Below are 16,697 nucleotides of genomic sequence, written 5' to 3' on the forward strand. Positions count from 1 at the left end.
CACAGTGTCCCATGTTTTTGTTGATTTTGTGTTGTACGTGCTTTGTCTCTATATAGTATATATTGAGTATTTAGTACACAGTGAGTTTCTTTAAGAGCAAACTACAAAGCTGCAGTATTAGTGTAATAGATACTTAATCATTATCTGTAATATTACAGTATTGGCAGAGCTGGATACATTTTTCTTGGAAAGGCAAGAATTGCTGTTCTTTTATAACTGATTATGTTAACACAATAAATCAAATAGTTGTATGTGGTCCAAAAACACTATTTTATGACACGGTGTGCTATTGTGTGTTAATAACACCATAGCCTTGTCTTATCTTTGGCCATATCACACCTATCATAGTATCAGAGTATGATGTTGTTACTGAGCAACATAACGGAACTGTAAAAATACAGGTCAGATGTTAAAATGTGGTTTCACATATTCCCCAAAATCATCTGGCATATGAAAACCAGAGATCTGAAGGATGCTAAAGGATGCCAAATAATACCAAAAAGGTATCATCTGGCTGGGATAATAACCAAAACCTATTGATATAGTTTTAAAGAATGTTAGGCAATATAATTAAGTCACTAATCATGTTTTTTGCACTCAAAGTATCCAAAAAGATACTTGGAAAAAAAACGTACTTTTCCGCAGTAGTGAGAAGTAGCACAGAGACACATGCTGATCTCAGGACTTATTATTAAAAGGGCGCTTTGTACAGTATCAGACACAACCCTGATTTTCTGCACCAAAGGAAAGTACTTCATTAGGGGCAGGGGGCATTAACAGCTCAGCCTCCATCTGTGCACTCTTTTGGACAAAGCTTGTGCTGAGACTGGGAATGAGACCCCTTGACAAGGCCCCACAACCCAAACAGACCCAGAGGCGACAAACAGGTCTCATACTGTTTTTCTGGTGACAATGAAGGTTACAACATATAATCATATTATAAAGCCAGGCAAAAGCGAAATTAGTAATGTTCGTAGAAAAACATAATGCAAATTTTTGTAGTCATAATGGACATTTTGTAGTCATGAACAAAAAATGTGGTTAAGACACATTTAACAGCCAAAGGCAATGTAAATTCAAGGGAAAGAGAGTGATACATCCAGAGCATATGTGTGCCTGTGTGCTCATCTCTGTCTTCTCACCTGCCATCCTCAGTTACAGAAGTCTGGTATCCTTGTGGTAAGGTCAACTGTAATTCCACAGTGGTCCTCAGCACATTTTCTTTGGCGTCAGTGTCTGACGTCCCGCCCCCGTCAGGTACAGTGTTTCTAAAGATGTGACGCGGGGCAGGTTGAGGGACCTGTGGCGGAGGTGGGGCACGTGCCTTCATTCTCCTGCAGAGGCAAAGTGGCAAAGATACGTAGAGGAGAATATTGAAAATATTTATAAATCAAACAGTCAATCTATCAATCAAGGATACATGGTGTTTCCTTCAAGTCAAGTAAACAGCGCATTGTAGATTTAGCAAAACACCTTTTTTTAACTGACATTTATCAATTCTTATTATTCAAACAAATGACATCATATCAATCATTTTGGTTCCTCTGCGTCATTTTTTTCATTTTCTTGAGTTCAGATTTACTTGCACAACAGGAGAGCCTGATGAAAACAACTAACTGCCACCACCTCAGAAGCACCCTGAATACCAATGACTTTTTTCTGCCTGTCTGTTTGTGACACAACCTTTGTCTTCATTTAACTTACATAACAGTCTATGGACATGCTGAGATGATCCTTTCAGCTGTGATCCGCCCTTGAGCAGCAGTTTATTCTGTATGTTCCTCAGACTCTTCTTAATAATAATTTGATCATTTATAACACCCTCTATAATATAACTCATCAGCCCTCTCACTCACACTTTGAGTGTTACATAATCAAAGTCTGCTTTCAAAAAACCTTCTAAAGTGATGACTTTTAAAAGGACTTTAATGCGATCAACATTGTTCATCAAATCTTACTGCCAAGGCCTGGATAGTTTGTTTTAAGACATACTCAGACAATATAATCAACAATGATATAAACAACAAAGGATTACTAAAATGTGAGTATAAGCTTGACTGAGCTTGACACTGTTTTGTGAAAGTGACTGAAATCATCTGAAAAACTGTTAAACTATAGTACAAATAGTTTTACAGTACTAAAAACTATTCAAAATGCAATATTTAGGGATTATAAGCTTTATGAAAAACATGAACAAAGCAGATAAAAATTGTAACCACATTCAAACCACAGCTTCTACAGGCAGAGATTTGACAGATGTCAATGACATGCTGGTGACGAGATGCTGCTATCTGCGATACCTGACCTCAGCTCAACATAAACTGTACTTAAACCCGACAGAGACGGCTGTCTTGACAGAAATCAAATACCTCATTCTGTTAACAATGACAAATAGCTATTCCATATCACGCATTTCAGCACGCACTCCCTCTCTGTCTTCTCAGCTTAAATATTTGCCTTAGATAACAGAAGAAAAAAACATCCCACTCACGTCAAAAACAGTCCTTGTGTTGATTAAATGTTCTACAAATGTTAAAATATCAGTATGTTTATAAATCCAGTTCCAAGGTTTTACGTCTGTGTCTGTGTTAGTGTGTGTAATCCAGGGGTGTATAACTCCCGTATCCTTAAAGATACTCCTGCCCACTGCAAAAGAAGAATGCACATGAACAGAGCACAGTAAGAGGACTCTAACCTTAGGTAAGTTAACCATTAACATCTGAGTCAGATGTCAACTAACCCCCACCCATGAGACCAATAGTGTCATTGACTCATTTTGCAAAGAGAAAGTGGCTTTCAAAGGATACATCATGGGGCAGAAAGACTATTCTTAAGGGATTTACAGCATTGTTCATAATGTAGTTCAGACTTTAATGACAGTGCAGTCATTTCTGACCTGACTGTAAGGTGTTTTGGCTTTTAAAAACCTGATTTATTCATAGAAATAAACAGAAGAAAATGTTTGATGAATATGAGTAGCGTAGAGATCTGTAAATTTAGGATTTAGAAAAGATTTTTGTATTTTTTCTGCTGAGCCTGTGTCTTTGAAGGTAAACAGAACTGGGCTCTGTGGAGCTGTGGGACTGGGCCCCGGCCAGGCTTAACACAGTCAGCCAGTATACTTCTCTCCTTCTCGCTCACTGTTTGTCTCACCGTAACATTTCAGTCCCTTTCTGTCTCTCTCTCTCTCTGACATGCACAAAGACTCCTTTAGAAAAAGCCTCGTCTAAATGAGCGAGGGTAAACAGAGAGAAAAGGAGAAAAAGAGTGACAGAGTAAAGGAGAAGCAGCGAACGAAAAGCAGGAAACCCTTCTCTGGCACAGGGGGGCAGTAAGTGCTGAACTGCTACAGGGACTGAGTTACAAATGGGCTCTCTCTCTCTCTCTATCTCTCTCTCTCTCTCTCTCTCTTTCTCTGTCTCTCTCTCTCTCTCTCTCTCTCTCTCTCACTCACACACACACACACACACACACAGAGTAGGTCACTAATGGACTTTTCAGAACCACTCAGCTCTGTTCACTTGACTAAACAGAAATAACAAGGATATGTCTTTCACTATCTTCTATTACACTAGTCTGCTTTTATTTTGAACAGGAGCATGTTTTTTGTAGGCTTCAGGTGTTTATGACACTGACAAGTAAAGTGATCAAGTTTGACCATTCTGAATAATAAATGGCAGTGGCAACAAGGAAAAATTGTACCCCTCCCATGTGGACCTGAAGCAAAAGGATTCAGGATTGACCTCAAAGTCCCAAAAGAACTGTAGACTCATGCGGTCTATGGTAAAATTATCTGGAACAACATGTGAGCAGCTAAAAACAGACAACAAAGTTGAGTTCACAGCTTAGATTAAATGTAATGCACCACCGTTTTGGGAAACTAGCCTGTTTGTTTGTTTCTTAGTTTATTTGTCAGCTTATTTGGTGATAATGTGAATTAAAACTAACGGGTCATGAGATTACTAGCTAATACTACTGTCCACTCTACTTATGATAGAGGGACACTAGCATTGTCCAAATGAAGACACCTGAACTTGTAGTAGTTTACACCATACAAGAGACATCTCCAGAAGATGTTTATATAGCTAAGGGAGGGTATGTTGCATATTTCAGATTAGTTAAGCCTATCTTTCATCACTCACTATACACCTTTTCACATGAAATGCTCAAAATGTTGTTTAATGGACCATATTAAACTTTAGTGTAACTTATTTTTGGCATCTTCAAACACGAAAAACACAGCCTAACAAGCCAATTAGATCATAATATGACACAGCATGAAATGAACAAAGTTTATTTATTCACTTATTCAAATTTGAATCCAAAATGTGTTATAAGCGTAACATATCAGTGGGCTCAAACTGATCAAACCTTACCTTTACTCTCAGTGAAGAGTAAGCTGCTGTAATTGTGTAAGACACAGATCTATACACAGCCTACCGGTCATCCTATTTTGCTGTCTGTAAGCTAGTCTCTTTAACAGATTAGTCTCACAGGCTGTGCGACTGCATGTGTGTGTGTTTGTGTGTGGGGGGTTCATTTACAGTAGGTGCGTGCACATCCGTCTACTTCTTCCATGACCCAATTAAAAAATAATCCGGATCAAAGCACTAGATAAATCACACCTGAATGTATGAGCAGGACTGCATTTGGGTGCATGTGTGGTTGTGTTTGTGCAAAGATACGTGTGAGTACAGCAAAAAATTTGCTAAATGCAAAAATTATATCTATCCAGCAGATAGTTGGAAAAGGTGTTGAATGATTTCAAGACAAAAATGAAGGGCTCTTTACATTACAGGTTTGGGCAGACGACTGCAAACACAAAGTCAGTATGTGTACAGAGCAAATCCATGTACGTCAAAGTCAGATTACTGTTAACATTTGAAAAGCAATAACAATACTCAGACACATCGGAGACAACCAAAATGTTTTTTTCCCTGGGGAAAGAAGTAACTGTCAGTGACTGTATTTACCAGCCATGGAAACATAGCTGAATAGTTCCCAGTCTGGAAGGTCTTATGAAAATAAGGGAATATATTAGAGTATATTCTGAACTGGGCTCTTTCAGCATAAAATCCATTTATAAGTGATCTGCTCTGTCCATGAGTATCACAAGAGACATGATTCATGTTCATGAAGTCAGTAAGTCAGAAACACTCACTAAAAAATACAGACAGCCATGTCCCCAGTCAGGGACATAGATATCTCGTCAGATGAGTCTGTTCAGTGTGACACAATAGGATCACTGAAACAATGAGCTACTATTCTCTAATGAAGACAACCAACGAGGAATGGAGCAGATTAATTGGCCAAAAGCGCAGAGCTGACTGACCTATATTCACTATGACACACTTTCTGCATTCTGAGAATATCAACTATAGTTAAGTTACACTATATGTCTGAATAACGTGACCACTGCTACAGATAATAATTCAACTGTGCTGCTGCACCAAAGACCTTTACTTCAACATGAGTACCAGTCAATGTGAGAGACACATTATTGACCAAAACTTACAGAAAGTAACGATGTACAGCTATAATATCAAAACAGTTATTGCAGTGTGTAAAAACTTTGTAGGAAGTCTACAGCATACCTGCATCAGGTGATTAATTTTTTTATCATGTTTAAGTACCTCTGTAGAACAATCTTTTATTTCCTGCCGATGACTTTAAAGGATAGTTAATCTGGGGAGGGACAGTGGCTCAGCTGGTAGAGGGTGTTGTCCATTAATTGCATTGATAGAGGTTCGATCCCCAACCACAGACCCTGAGCATAGAATCCTACAAAAATATGGATTAGAAATAGTATATCACATCATAGTATATCAAAGCAATTTTGAAAAATACAAACACTTAAAAAAGATTGTAATCCTGTCATATTACTGAGTGAGTAAAAAAACATGATGCATGATTCATGATCATAACTTTAAAACATGGGACACAGCAGTGAAGAGTAGAAACATGAAACATGTAAGCATGTTTGATCCTTGAGTGCCACCCTCTGAACACACACATTCACTTGTATGTAAGCACTCGCACATGCACATTAGAGCCAAAGCCACTTGAATTTTAACCCTCTTTTGTGCATTGGGTATAGAAATGAATGATACACATCCTGAACCGTCAGTCACCTCCACTCACTCTAAACACACACTTACTCCATGCTGCTACCGAGCCAGCATTCCCCTTCTGTGTCATGGTGTCCCCATAGCAACCTATATTTATACCACTTGACTGCGGACGAGTGCAAACTTCAGTTTAGTAGCAGCTGTGGATTTTGACAGCATGCACACAAAGGGTGTGTGACCCACAGACAGAGAGACAGAAAGCAAAGGAAATATAGAGAAAGAGTTGCTGTTTTATAAGTGTATTGGACATATGAGCCCAGTAAAGCATTTGTTTGCAGTTGCTAGGCACACAAGGTCCTAATTCAGCATATGCCTTGATGCTCATATTACCAGCCATGTGGTTAAAAAAATCCATCCTACTGCAAAGCTCAGAGGTAAAGTGTCACCACATTAACTCTCTCAATGATAAAAGCAGTCTGACCCTCTGTATTAACACCACAGAAGTGGCCCACCATAGCTTCCCCACTACTACAGCCCTGAAAATTATCAACAAATACTACTATTCTTCATGTGAGGACAAGCATGACAGAGGAAACAAGATGACATTACACAGTTGAACACTGCAGGCCACATTATTGTTATTTAATATGTTCAATATCCAGTCAAATTTTGTCCAACACCCTCACACGAAATAGTTTAACATAAGTGATCAAGTCTAAATTATTCCCAGAAATCAATACTGCTCAGGGAATTATACAAATCAACAACAGTTTGACCCCATAAAAAGCTAAACCGAAAACATTTCGACCAAAAGGCCACACAGACACAAAGTGTCACTAACCCTGAGTCAAATGACAAATCTCATCTCATTTGTCAATATTTCCATGTTAGTTTGAATATACAATATGAACTGCTTTGCCAAATATCTCATATATAAGTGGAAGTCAACAGATAACATTATTGTGCACATGTTGAAATCCCACGGTGACAGTGTGTATTCAATCATAAAGCCTCCTAAGGATTTGAATGATTGAGTAATATTCTGTTGGAGCTACACTGCCGTAAATGCAACAACTACCAACTACACAATATTTACATTATCTATTCAACCTTCAATCATAAATTCTCTTAAGGTGATGGACTTAAGGAAATGTTTGTATCAGTGGAGGTTGAGACTGCTCTAAATAGGTGTTGGTGTGTTTACATAAAGTCCCAGCATTTTAAAATGAGAATGTATCAGTCTTAAAATTGTTTAGTGGGTTACATGCAACCTGGACTTGGTAATTAAGTGATGACGTCTCTACCATTATTAAAATAAGCAGGTTACAGCTGCTCTGCAGTCTGTTCAACAGGAGAGTAGAGTCAGTAACAGTAACATAATGACCTGAGGGAGATAAAATGACAACACCACACCTCAGGTGCTAAATGAATTGTTACTCATTGGGATCAATTAGGTTGCTTACACTCCTTAAAAGTTATTTGCAGACTTGACAGGGATGTATTGTGATGACCTCAGTTTGAGTAAGCACTGGGTGGTCCAAAAGTATCTGTTTCACACCTACTTCAAGCACAGAAATCAACTTACTGTAACAGCACCCCTCCTTACCTTACCTCCCCTCCTCTTTCCTACTTTCCTCTCCACTTGTGATCAGTGACACAGAGGCAAGCTAACCATAACCATGAGACATGTTCCAAGACAATAATAATAATTCAAAAATAAGAATAGGAAGCAACTTACCCTGCTGTTTGAACAGCTGGAAAAAAACATGTTTAGCTTCCTTATTTTGAAAGATCATATTTGATTTAGGAGCGATACTTCTGCAGACCTTCTGTTAAAAGACTATTTCAGTTCTTCTCTTGAGCCCATTTCCTCTAATGGATGTCATCTCCATTCGTTCCTTAATGACCGAAGTGGATTAAATGAGTGGCATCAATAAATGACCATAGCTTTCATCTCTGTATTCCAGGACAGTCTATATTGTGAACAAAAACGTAATCTTAACATTCATTATCCTGTAAAAATCAGACAGCTCTGCACTCAGGTAATGAGCTCATTCCTTGTGCAGCTTATACCTATCAGCTTTGGTCTACTTAACTAGTAGCCCTCTTGATCCTCAGACATTTCAAATCAAGTCTAAATACCCAATATCAAAGCAAGAGCCTAGTGTACCCATTGTTGTTTTGTGTACTTTTTTTCCTAATTCATATTCTAACTTCAGAAAGTTATTAGTGTTTTCAGTCTTCATGTCATGATTTTTTCATTAATGTATCACATGAGGGGAGATAAATAAAGCATTAGTTGGATCATTTATTGTCAGCATTTATTTATTTTGTTGTATGTTTATTTTTTCTGTACACCAGCTCCAGTATACAGAAAGCACATGGGTAGCAAATAGGCCCACAGCAGAGAAGGAATGGAGTGGAAAAGGGAAGGAGGGATAATGAGGGTTGCTAAGAGCAAGGGATGAGGGAATCTCAGGTGGCACAAAGCCCCATATGGCTGCAGATCAAGTAAAAAGGGAATAGAAAAAGGGTCCATGGGTGTAGTCCAACACTCGAAGAGAGGAGGAGAGATGGAATGTAGAGGCCGAACAGTAGGAAATCATAATTAGTCTGGTCTCTACTCCCTAAACAGCTTGTTCAATTAGAGAGCTGCTGCTAAACAGACCAGAAGACACAAATGAAATTGGTTTTAAGCAGATGTGTGCAGCTTATTGGCACCACAGGATTCTTTGACTTGGAAACACAAATCTGTGATAAGCTACAGTAAACGTATTACCACTGAATCCAGTTTATGCAGAAAAAAGACAAATAAATAAAGATAATTTCTTTTTTTTGTATTTTATAAATGAAGCTTTCTCCTTTATTAGTTAAGAAAATAAATGACTTTCTTTGATTCACTTTTAATAGAAAGATGCCACAAATTAAAGGAAAAACCAACATAAAGTGTCTTAGTGAGGTGTTGGATGGATAAACACCATTCATCCAAAAAATATTCCTTTAATTGGTGTTTTGATGATTGTTGTGGAGAGAGCTGTCTAACACGGTGCTCCCAAATCCCCCATGGGTGTTTAACCAGGTTGAGATCTGTTGACTGTGAAGGCCATAGCATATGATTCACATCATTTTTGCACTCAAACCATTCAGTTACCCCTCGTCTGGCCACATCCTGCATGAACATTATTTGGCACCTGAGGAAGAGTTGCTCTTTAGTTTTTCCTTAAACATCGCACTAATACACGAGCATCACATTCGTCAAATGTGCATTGTTAACCACAATTTCCGATCTTATTTACTGAAGTCTTTCCTATAGATCTGAATGCAGATGTTACTTCAGTCACTGTTCCTATTGAAACACCAGACAGTTGAACAGTCTTTGTGACTGAAGCTCCTGCCATCTGTGCCCCAACAATCAACCCTCTTTCAAAGTCACTTACATCTTTGCTTGCCATCTTGATATAAAATCTGAATCAACATGGTCTGCTCAGCATTTTTATACATCCCATAGAGCATGATTGGATGCTAATAGTACCATGCAGTTCACCTGTGTGGAAGCATCTGCATTCATTAAGTTTCTCCACCCATTTATTCAGGTGTTTCCTTCGTCACCCGTCTGTAATATAGCAACAATGTCGGAGGGTTAAAATGTGCAAAACCATCCCACCTTCTGCAAGGGAAAGTGCAAGCCACCACCTCTGCCTTATCTGGCGGTGCCACTGCTATGGCACGTCAGTTGGTGTTAGAGGAGTCCGTCCCATCTGTACAAATAAACATTCAGTCCGTCTGTCTTCCTCTCTGACAAACTCACATACCGCAGTGACTAACATATGACAGCAGGCTTCCAGAAATAAATCTGAGCAGCCTGTAGCAGCTGCATAGTACAGAGAGATACAGTCTAGATGCTTGACACTAGCAAATACACAGACATACTGTACTTTCTTTCATCAGGGGTAGAGGTTGGGATATAGCAGAAAATAGGTTGGATAACGTAGTGTAGTTCCGATGTATCATGGCAAGGCTTTAGAGTAAAAATATTCAGAGTCTGAACTAACCGTCGAACCCATTAATTACATCCCACTGTGACTGGTCTTATAATAAACTCCTACTTGGAACACTGGCAACAACAGACGTTGCTGTAATTGTTAATGACATACCGGTTAACTTCTCATACAGTGAAATTAAGGGTGCCACTTTCGGCACCTCATTAAGAAGTTAACTTTGTGTCCCACTTTTTTTCATCTCTTCATGTTTACAGGACTAAAGCATACATGAAACAAGGTTTAATCACTGGATTCATCAGTCAGATTTGTGCTATATTTCTACCATACACTATATACAAAAAAGGTTCTACTTTCTGTTTTCTCTAATACGTTCAATCAGTGTGTATTCTGGTCGAGCTTCTATCCTTACAGAACAAGCTCCACACCTTCTCTATTTAAAACAGAATGGCGTGTGAGATGGATGTAGATATTACCAGATACACACTGTACCGCTGCCAACAACGCATAGTCTCAAATATTCTCTCTCTCGCCTATCTCAACTTTCACTGGAGTTAAATTTAACCCACCATAAAAAACATATCCAGATGTGACCGCATACACACATTTTTTGCTAAAAGTACATACAGTTTGGCCTTTAAGTAAAAGAAAAAAAGGAGGGAACTCCTTCAGTCAGCAATGCTAAGCTAGTGGCTGACCACATGAAACTTAAACCTATGAATAGATGTGATTTTGTGCTGGATTGTGTCTGCATCTGCGTCAAACTTACCACTTATTTGAGACCCCAGCAGGAACAGAGACAGCACTGCGGGATAACATTATCTTACAATACCTTGTCTATCTCTGAGGGTATTTTAAGAAACTGTATAGACTGACAGACACACATGACATTCAAATACTATGCAAAGGATGAGACTGACATTTAGGTTCAGTGTGCACAGCTTCAAATGAATGAGCTTTTACACTGCAGCCAGTGACTGGTGTTGATCTCTCTCCACATGCAGTGCTCATGAGTGCACTGGGGCACGCATGTACACACAAACAGGACATTTGGTAGCCAATAATTATGTCTGGGTGTGTGCTCAGGATAAACAGTGAGTTATTTGTAACCCCATACTGTATTTATCTGTCCAAATCTGCCAACCCAGTCTTCCTGTGGGTGTGTTTTAAAGATGGGTAGACACAGAAACTAGGCAACCACAGACAGCAGATGCATTTTTTTTTTTTTAAGCGTGACCTACCAACAGGGAGGCAGATGGAGCACAAACCAGGATAGGATGTTGAAGGTTGTATTACTTATTTATTTTATTATTCTTTGTACTTAATGAGGCACTTTTAGGGAAAATCTTGAGATACAAAATGTGTGGTGATAAATGACAACAAATGTGTCAAAGCGAAGGTGCGGGTGGCTGATTATCACTGGGGACTGAACCATGTGACCAAAATAAGCCCACAAGGTTGGGACTGAGGTTACACATGATTTCGTCTCCAGAAAACAGAGAAACTAAAAAGACTATTAAACTCCTAACAGCTCTGTAAGACACTTTGAAGATTAAAAACATAAGTCAAGGTTGCTCCTTAGGAATGCTGTGAATCTAAAATTCATTTAAATTGCTTCCTCTTCACTCTGCTTCAGTTTGTTTTAATTAGTCTGCCACTTTTTAACTGCTTCAGTGGGAGTAAATACTAAAATGAAGTAACAAAACCACATTAATCAGAGCACTCTGGACTAAAGCTCACTCAACACACACAAACGAGCACAGAGGCAGATGCTCACAGTCAAAAATAAACACACCAGGTCCAGACATGTAGAGAAAAACACCAGCGTGCTAATTAAGACTGTTTGTGTATGCAGACTTTAAGAAAGAGGACTGAACCTACTGCAGTAAGAATGCAATAAACACACTCAATACTGCAGCTCAACTTTTTTCTCCAAGAAATCACAATTCGTGAGCAAGTTGACAACTGCTTAAATCCACATCAACTTTGTATCAGATGTAGAAGCAAGCAGATGGATTTTGTGCCACATTTGGATAATCTCAATATTCTCACTTTTTGGACCCTGTACTCATTTTGTCTGAGAGAGGAGGAAGTTGCCGTTTTTAGTCTGTGCTCAATAACAGCCTTATAAAGCGCAGGACTACGGTTTAATTCAGACACACACACACACACACACACACACACACACACACACACACACACACACACACACACACACACACACACACACACACACACACACACACACACACACAGCTCAGATTTCAATTACCAGGTACCACCAAATTTCAGTTCCCTTAAAAGAGCAGCCTCTTCCATCCTAATTGTGTGTGTGTGTGTGTTTGTGTGCTAGTTTTAGCTGTTTTTCATTAGGACTAGGCTATGTAGTAAAGTAGCTACTCCCTGCGTGATGACGAAAAACAGATGACAACACAAAAGGAGTTGCCATGGTAATTTATATGGACAGAAATGTCACACACTGACCTGATGAAAAGGCATTTGGTTCCTCTGCCAGCCGACACAGTAAATGGTCTACTCTGTCATTTTGCCAAAAAGCTCCTGAGAGTCTGACATGTCTGTTTACGAGAGTGCATACAATTAACATACATCCACTATCAGCACTTTGTCATTGCACAGGCACAATGTGCGTACCAAAATATTTTTATATTTATAAATTGGTTTAATAAATAAAACTTTTATACCTTTATTTGAAAGAGGAGAGGAGAAAAGGACAATACTTTAATTCACCTCATCAACACCCTTTCTTACTGTATCACACCCCGCTCATGTTGTCACTTAAGAACACACGTTTTACTGTTTTACTGCTGTTGCTGCTACTACACAGCTACACAAATACACCAAGGATCGAGATTAAGAGCTACTGCTTGATAGATAAAAAGTTTGAGCCCTCCATAATCACAACAGGATGCACAGAAATCTCATCTTTAACCAATAATTACAATGATGAGCTCAGAATTGATGCAGTCAGCAACCCGGATCACATTATCAGAATGATAATGTGATCCTTCTGTGCTTATTATTGTCATAGCTGTGAGCTATAGAGAAACACTCTATAGCTCACAGCTATGACAATAATAAGCACAGAAGGATCACATTATCATTCTGATGCTGTGTCATATCTGGTCAGCACACTACTCACAAAGACATTATTCATCCTAACTTAAATGTATTGTTAGAAAATGACAACACCTAAAACCATTAAATCAACTTTGTCCATTGAGTCCAATGAGAGTCTTGTATCTGGTAACCTTCTATCAACGATGCACAAAATTAACAATTAAATAAACACAAACTTCACTTGTCTTTAATGGAGCTGACACACATACTGCATTTGGGATAGAAACCCTTTGTATCTATCATCATGACTTCTGAATGGCCAACAGCGGTTTACCTCTGACAGAAAAGCTGATTTGAATGGAGCACTGTACGTCTCTGTTCACAACATTCAAATTTACATTCAGTCATGATACAAGTTTATTTTTTGATGTGATCAGGTAATGTTACACCATACATGGCATTAAGTTAAGTAGTAGGATTAATGGAGAAAATATCACTACCATAAGATTTGTGATAGTAGAAGCATGGCACCATTTGTTTTTAAGGAAACCAGTAGGAGCAGACAGTCAGCCAGCATTCACAATACAAGGACCCTGAAACTGAAGTAGCTAAATGGATTTCACCTGCCAGGCAGCGACAAAGTGGTTCAGCTGATGTTGTAATGAAAGGACAGAGACACAAACCTATACCAGCCACGCCCCAAACAACACAAATACCAGCACATTGAGGACAGCACCCACAGTTGTTGCTGTTGGTGTCCCACCAGCAAAAGGCCCCGTCACTTTCCCTCCTCATAGCAACCAGATACACTGTTAAACTATGTTTGTATGCTTCATAGCTGCTCATGCTCATTGTGTGTGGCAGACAGACAGCCTGTTGGCAAATGGAGAGCAGGCTGAGCTGGCTGCTGGAACCCTCTCTGTTGTCACTACTGTCTATGTGTGGGTTAAATTGTGTTCAAGTGTTGCAGTGAACACTCATAACCACTTTGAATAGGCAGTCATGGGGCTGTCACAAAAGTTGCTTGGCAATGCAATGACTGCTATCAGAAAAACACATAGGCTATTGTTGGGAACCTTATCAATGACAAACAACAACAAACAGCTTATAAGAGCTGTGTGGATATTACAGTCAGACCACATGTGATAACCTACATATTGTCTCCAGACAGATGCGTTGATAGATGTGTTTAGTAGGCCTGTGTCAATGTATTTGGAAAAAAACCCGTTAATGCAAAGACTGGAAACTGTAAGGTTACATTTGCGCATATTACCAGCATTAGTCAAATTATCTAGAAAGTTCGTTTGTTTGAACAGTCAGAGGAAGAGTGTGAGTTTTTTTAATTAGCCAGTATGTTCATTATTTTTGAAAGACTTACCCTAAAGGCGGTTTTGAGGGCTCAGTCATTGCAGTGATTATGATATCCGACTTCAGATAGCGGTCCTTACACTGGGCTCCCCAAATCCGCTGTTGCTCTTAAACTCGGTGGATATCCATGACGCTATCACCTGCGAGTTAACACACAGAAATTACAATAATTTTAACACGTTCTCCACGTACTCCTGCCGATAAAAAGCGTGTTTTTAGTTAGAAAAGTACAATTCTGTATTTTCTAATATAACAAGTGTCCAACAAGTGACAGTGCGCAAAGATGACAGTCCGGTGTGACCTGGAGCACAAAGACCGCAAAGTGTCCGTGAAGGCTAACTGCGACACAAGACTCGATACATTCAGTATTTTAAAGTACGACATACTTTAGTAAAAACACACTTACTGTGTATACTCGTGAACTGAGTTAGGAGACTTGTCAAGCCCACTTGATATAATCTTCGTGTCCTCCCCCTGAGTGATTCTCCCTAGACCGTTGTCAAGGTAACTGAACTCACGAAAGAAACTTCCGGTATGTTACTTCAAAAGAAGAAACATATCGTACAGAGAGTTAAGAGTTTATACACAAACTTATATTGAACAATGAACCTTGCCTTTTGGGCCTCTCTCTTGCCTGTATTGCATTGTTGACAAGCTTTTAGTACATAAGCGGAGTACGCACACTGTTGAACACATAAATACAGTGACGATGTGACAAGCGCACATCAGGATTGTATAAAATGTAGTGCCTACAATACAAAAGTTGTGTCACATACATCCAGCCTCCTTTAAATACACTTGTCTTTGGTATATTCTGTATCTATGCACATACTTGACGTGCATACGCATGAAGTCGCCAGCCTTTACAAAAGCGACATTCTCTGCCTCTGATTTTGAAGGACAGCGCTGCACTACTTCCTTTTGTTTGCTTGTGTTTGTGTCAAACTTGAATCGGCTCTCCAGCCGTCGTCAGCAGATCCAACGTCAATCATCCTCATTGGAATTGAGCGCCAGCTGGAGAGCGACTGCCCGAATGCACAAATAAACCAATACCAATACCAATAATCCACTACAGAGATAAAGAACTGACAAAGGGTCAATCAAATCAAAGTGCAGACGTCAAACCAAAGTATTATGGCCAATGTACGAAACATTATTATCATTAGTAGTATTCGCCTATTATTGTTGTTGTTATTGTTATTGTTATTATTAGGCTTATAATTGTCATTATTAGTATTATTATCGATGTTGTTATATATGATGATGACAAGTTTATAATTCGAACAATGAATCGTCTCTGCATTCAGTCTCATTGAAATTCCCTGATGAGAATTCAAATCGTTTCTTCTGGGATGTTTCTCCCGGCATGCTTTGTGTCTGCTGCCTGTGCTTCCTTGCACAACTAAAGTTAGATTTTTCACCACAAGAGGTCAGTCATAGACCACTCTACTACGCTACTTCTACACGCTCTACTGGTGTTCTACTGGAGATTGTGTAGTAGTGAGCAGAGCTGGGCAGCATCATTATTATAACAAGAAAAATAATTTTTCCATTATAGCAAAGACAAGAACAAAAAGGTAGAACTATGTGGCCTAAAATAGAACACAGTAACACAGCAGAAAAGTCTTTAACAATATCATCACATAGACATCAATTTCCTTTTGAAAACAGGCTTTTGTGTCATTTGCAACTAACACTAAACTGCAATCTCTGAATAAACACTTGTATCTAATATTTGTTAAAGGTATAATCTGATAACTAAATGCGGTAGACATAACAGAAGCTCTATCACTACAAATTACTCATGCTATCACTCCAAGATTTCCAGTCTGATGTTAATCTTAGATCTTAGTCTATGAGTGAATCTAGTTTATCAAGTATTCTGATGGCATACGTCTACATTACAACTAAGTAAAAAGAGCTATATTTTCAACTGACTAGTTGGGAACCAGACTAAATGCTTATTATTCAGCTAATACTCTACCACTTTAGTTATTTGTGAGTGTCAATGTGCTTGTGAACTACACAGTGTGAAATGTGGCCTCCTGATAAAGATCTTAGACTCACTGTCAAGGGACGTACAGGAAGCAGCATCTGAACTTCTGTTTCTATGATTCTTATCATTAGGGGACTGCTGACTATAAGACAGCAGTTCATCACTATACGTTGGAGGACATATCCCGTG

The 16,697-nt window shown here is 38.9% G+C and overlaps 1 protein-coding gene across 7 annotated transcripts in view; it reads right to left on the reverse strand.

The window, feature by feature from the left end:
• Nucleotides 1-14,992, reverse strand: part of cobl (cordon-bleu WH2 repeat protein) — a 62,680-nt gene extending 47,688 nt beyond the window's left edge. For 5 of the 7 annotated variants that reach the window (XM_062422270.1, XM_062422266.1, XM_062422272.1 and 2 more), the window contains exons 1-3: nucleotides 14,919-14,992; nucleotides 14,523-14,652; nucleotides 1,143-1,334 (exon numbers count right to left, since the gene is read on the reverse strand). In XM_062422270.1, coding sequence (XP_062278254.1) covers nucleotides 1,143-1,334; nucleotides 14,523-14,551 — 221 coding nt within the window. In that variant the 5' untranslated portion in view covers nucleotides 14,552-14,652; nucleotides 14,919-14,992. Of the gene's footprint in view, nucleotides 1-1,142; nucleotides 1,335-2,491; nucleotides 2,640-14,522; nucleotides 14,664-14,918 lie in introns of those variants that run through there. The other 2 variants (XM_062422268.1, XM_062422269.1) reach the window with 2 other exon arrangements.
• Nucleotides 14,993-16,697: the final 1,705 nt, after the last annotated feature.

Source organism: Scomber scombrus, chromosome 7, assembly GCF_963691925.1.
Source record: "Scomber scombrus chromosome 7, fScoSco1.1, whole genome shotgun sequence".
NCBI classification, from domain to species: domain Eukaryota; kingdom Metazoa; phylum Chordata; class Actinopteri; order Scombriformes; family Scombridae; genus Scomber; species Scomber scombrus.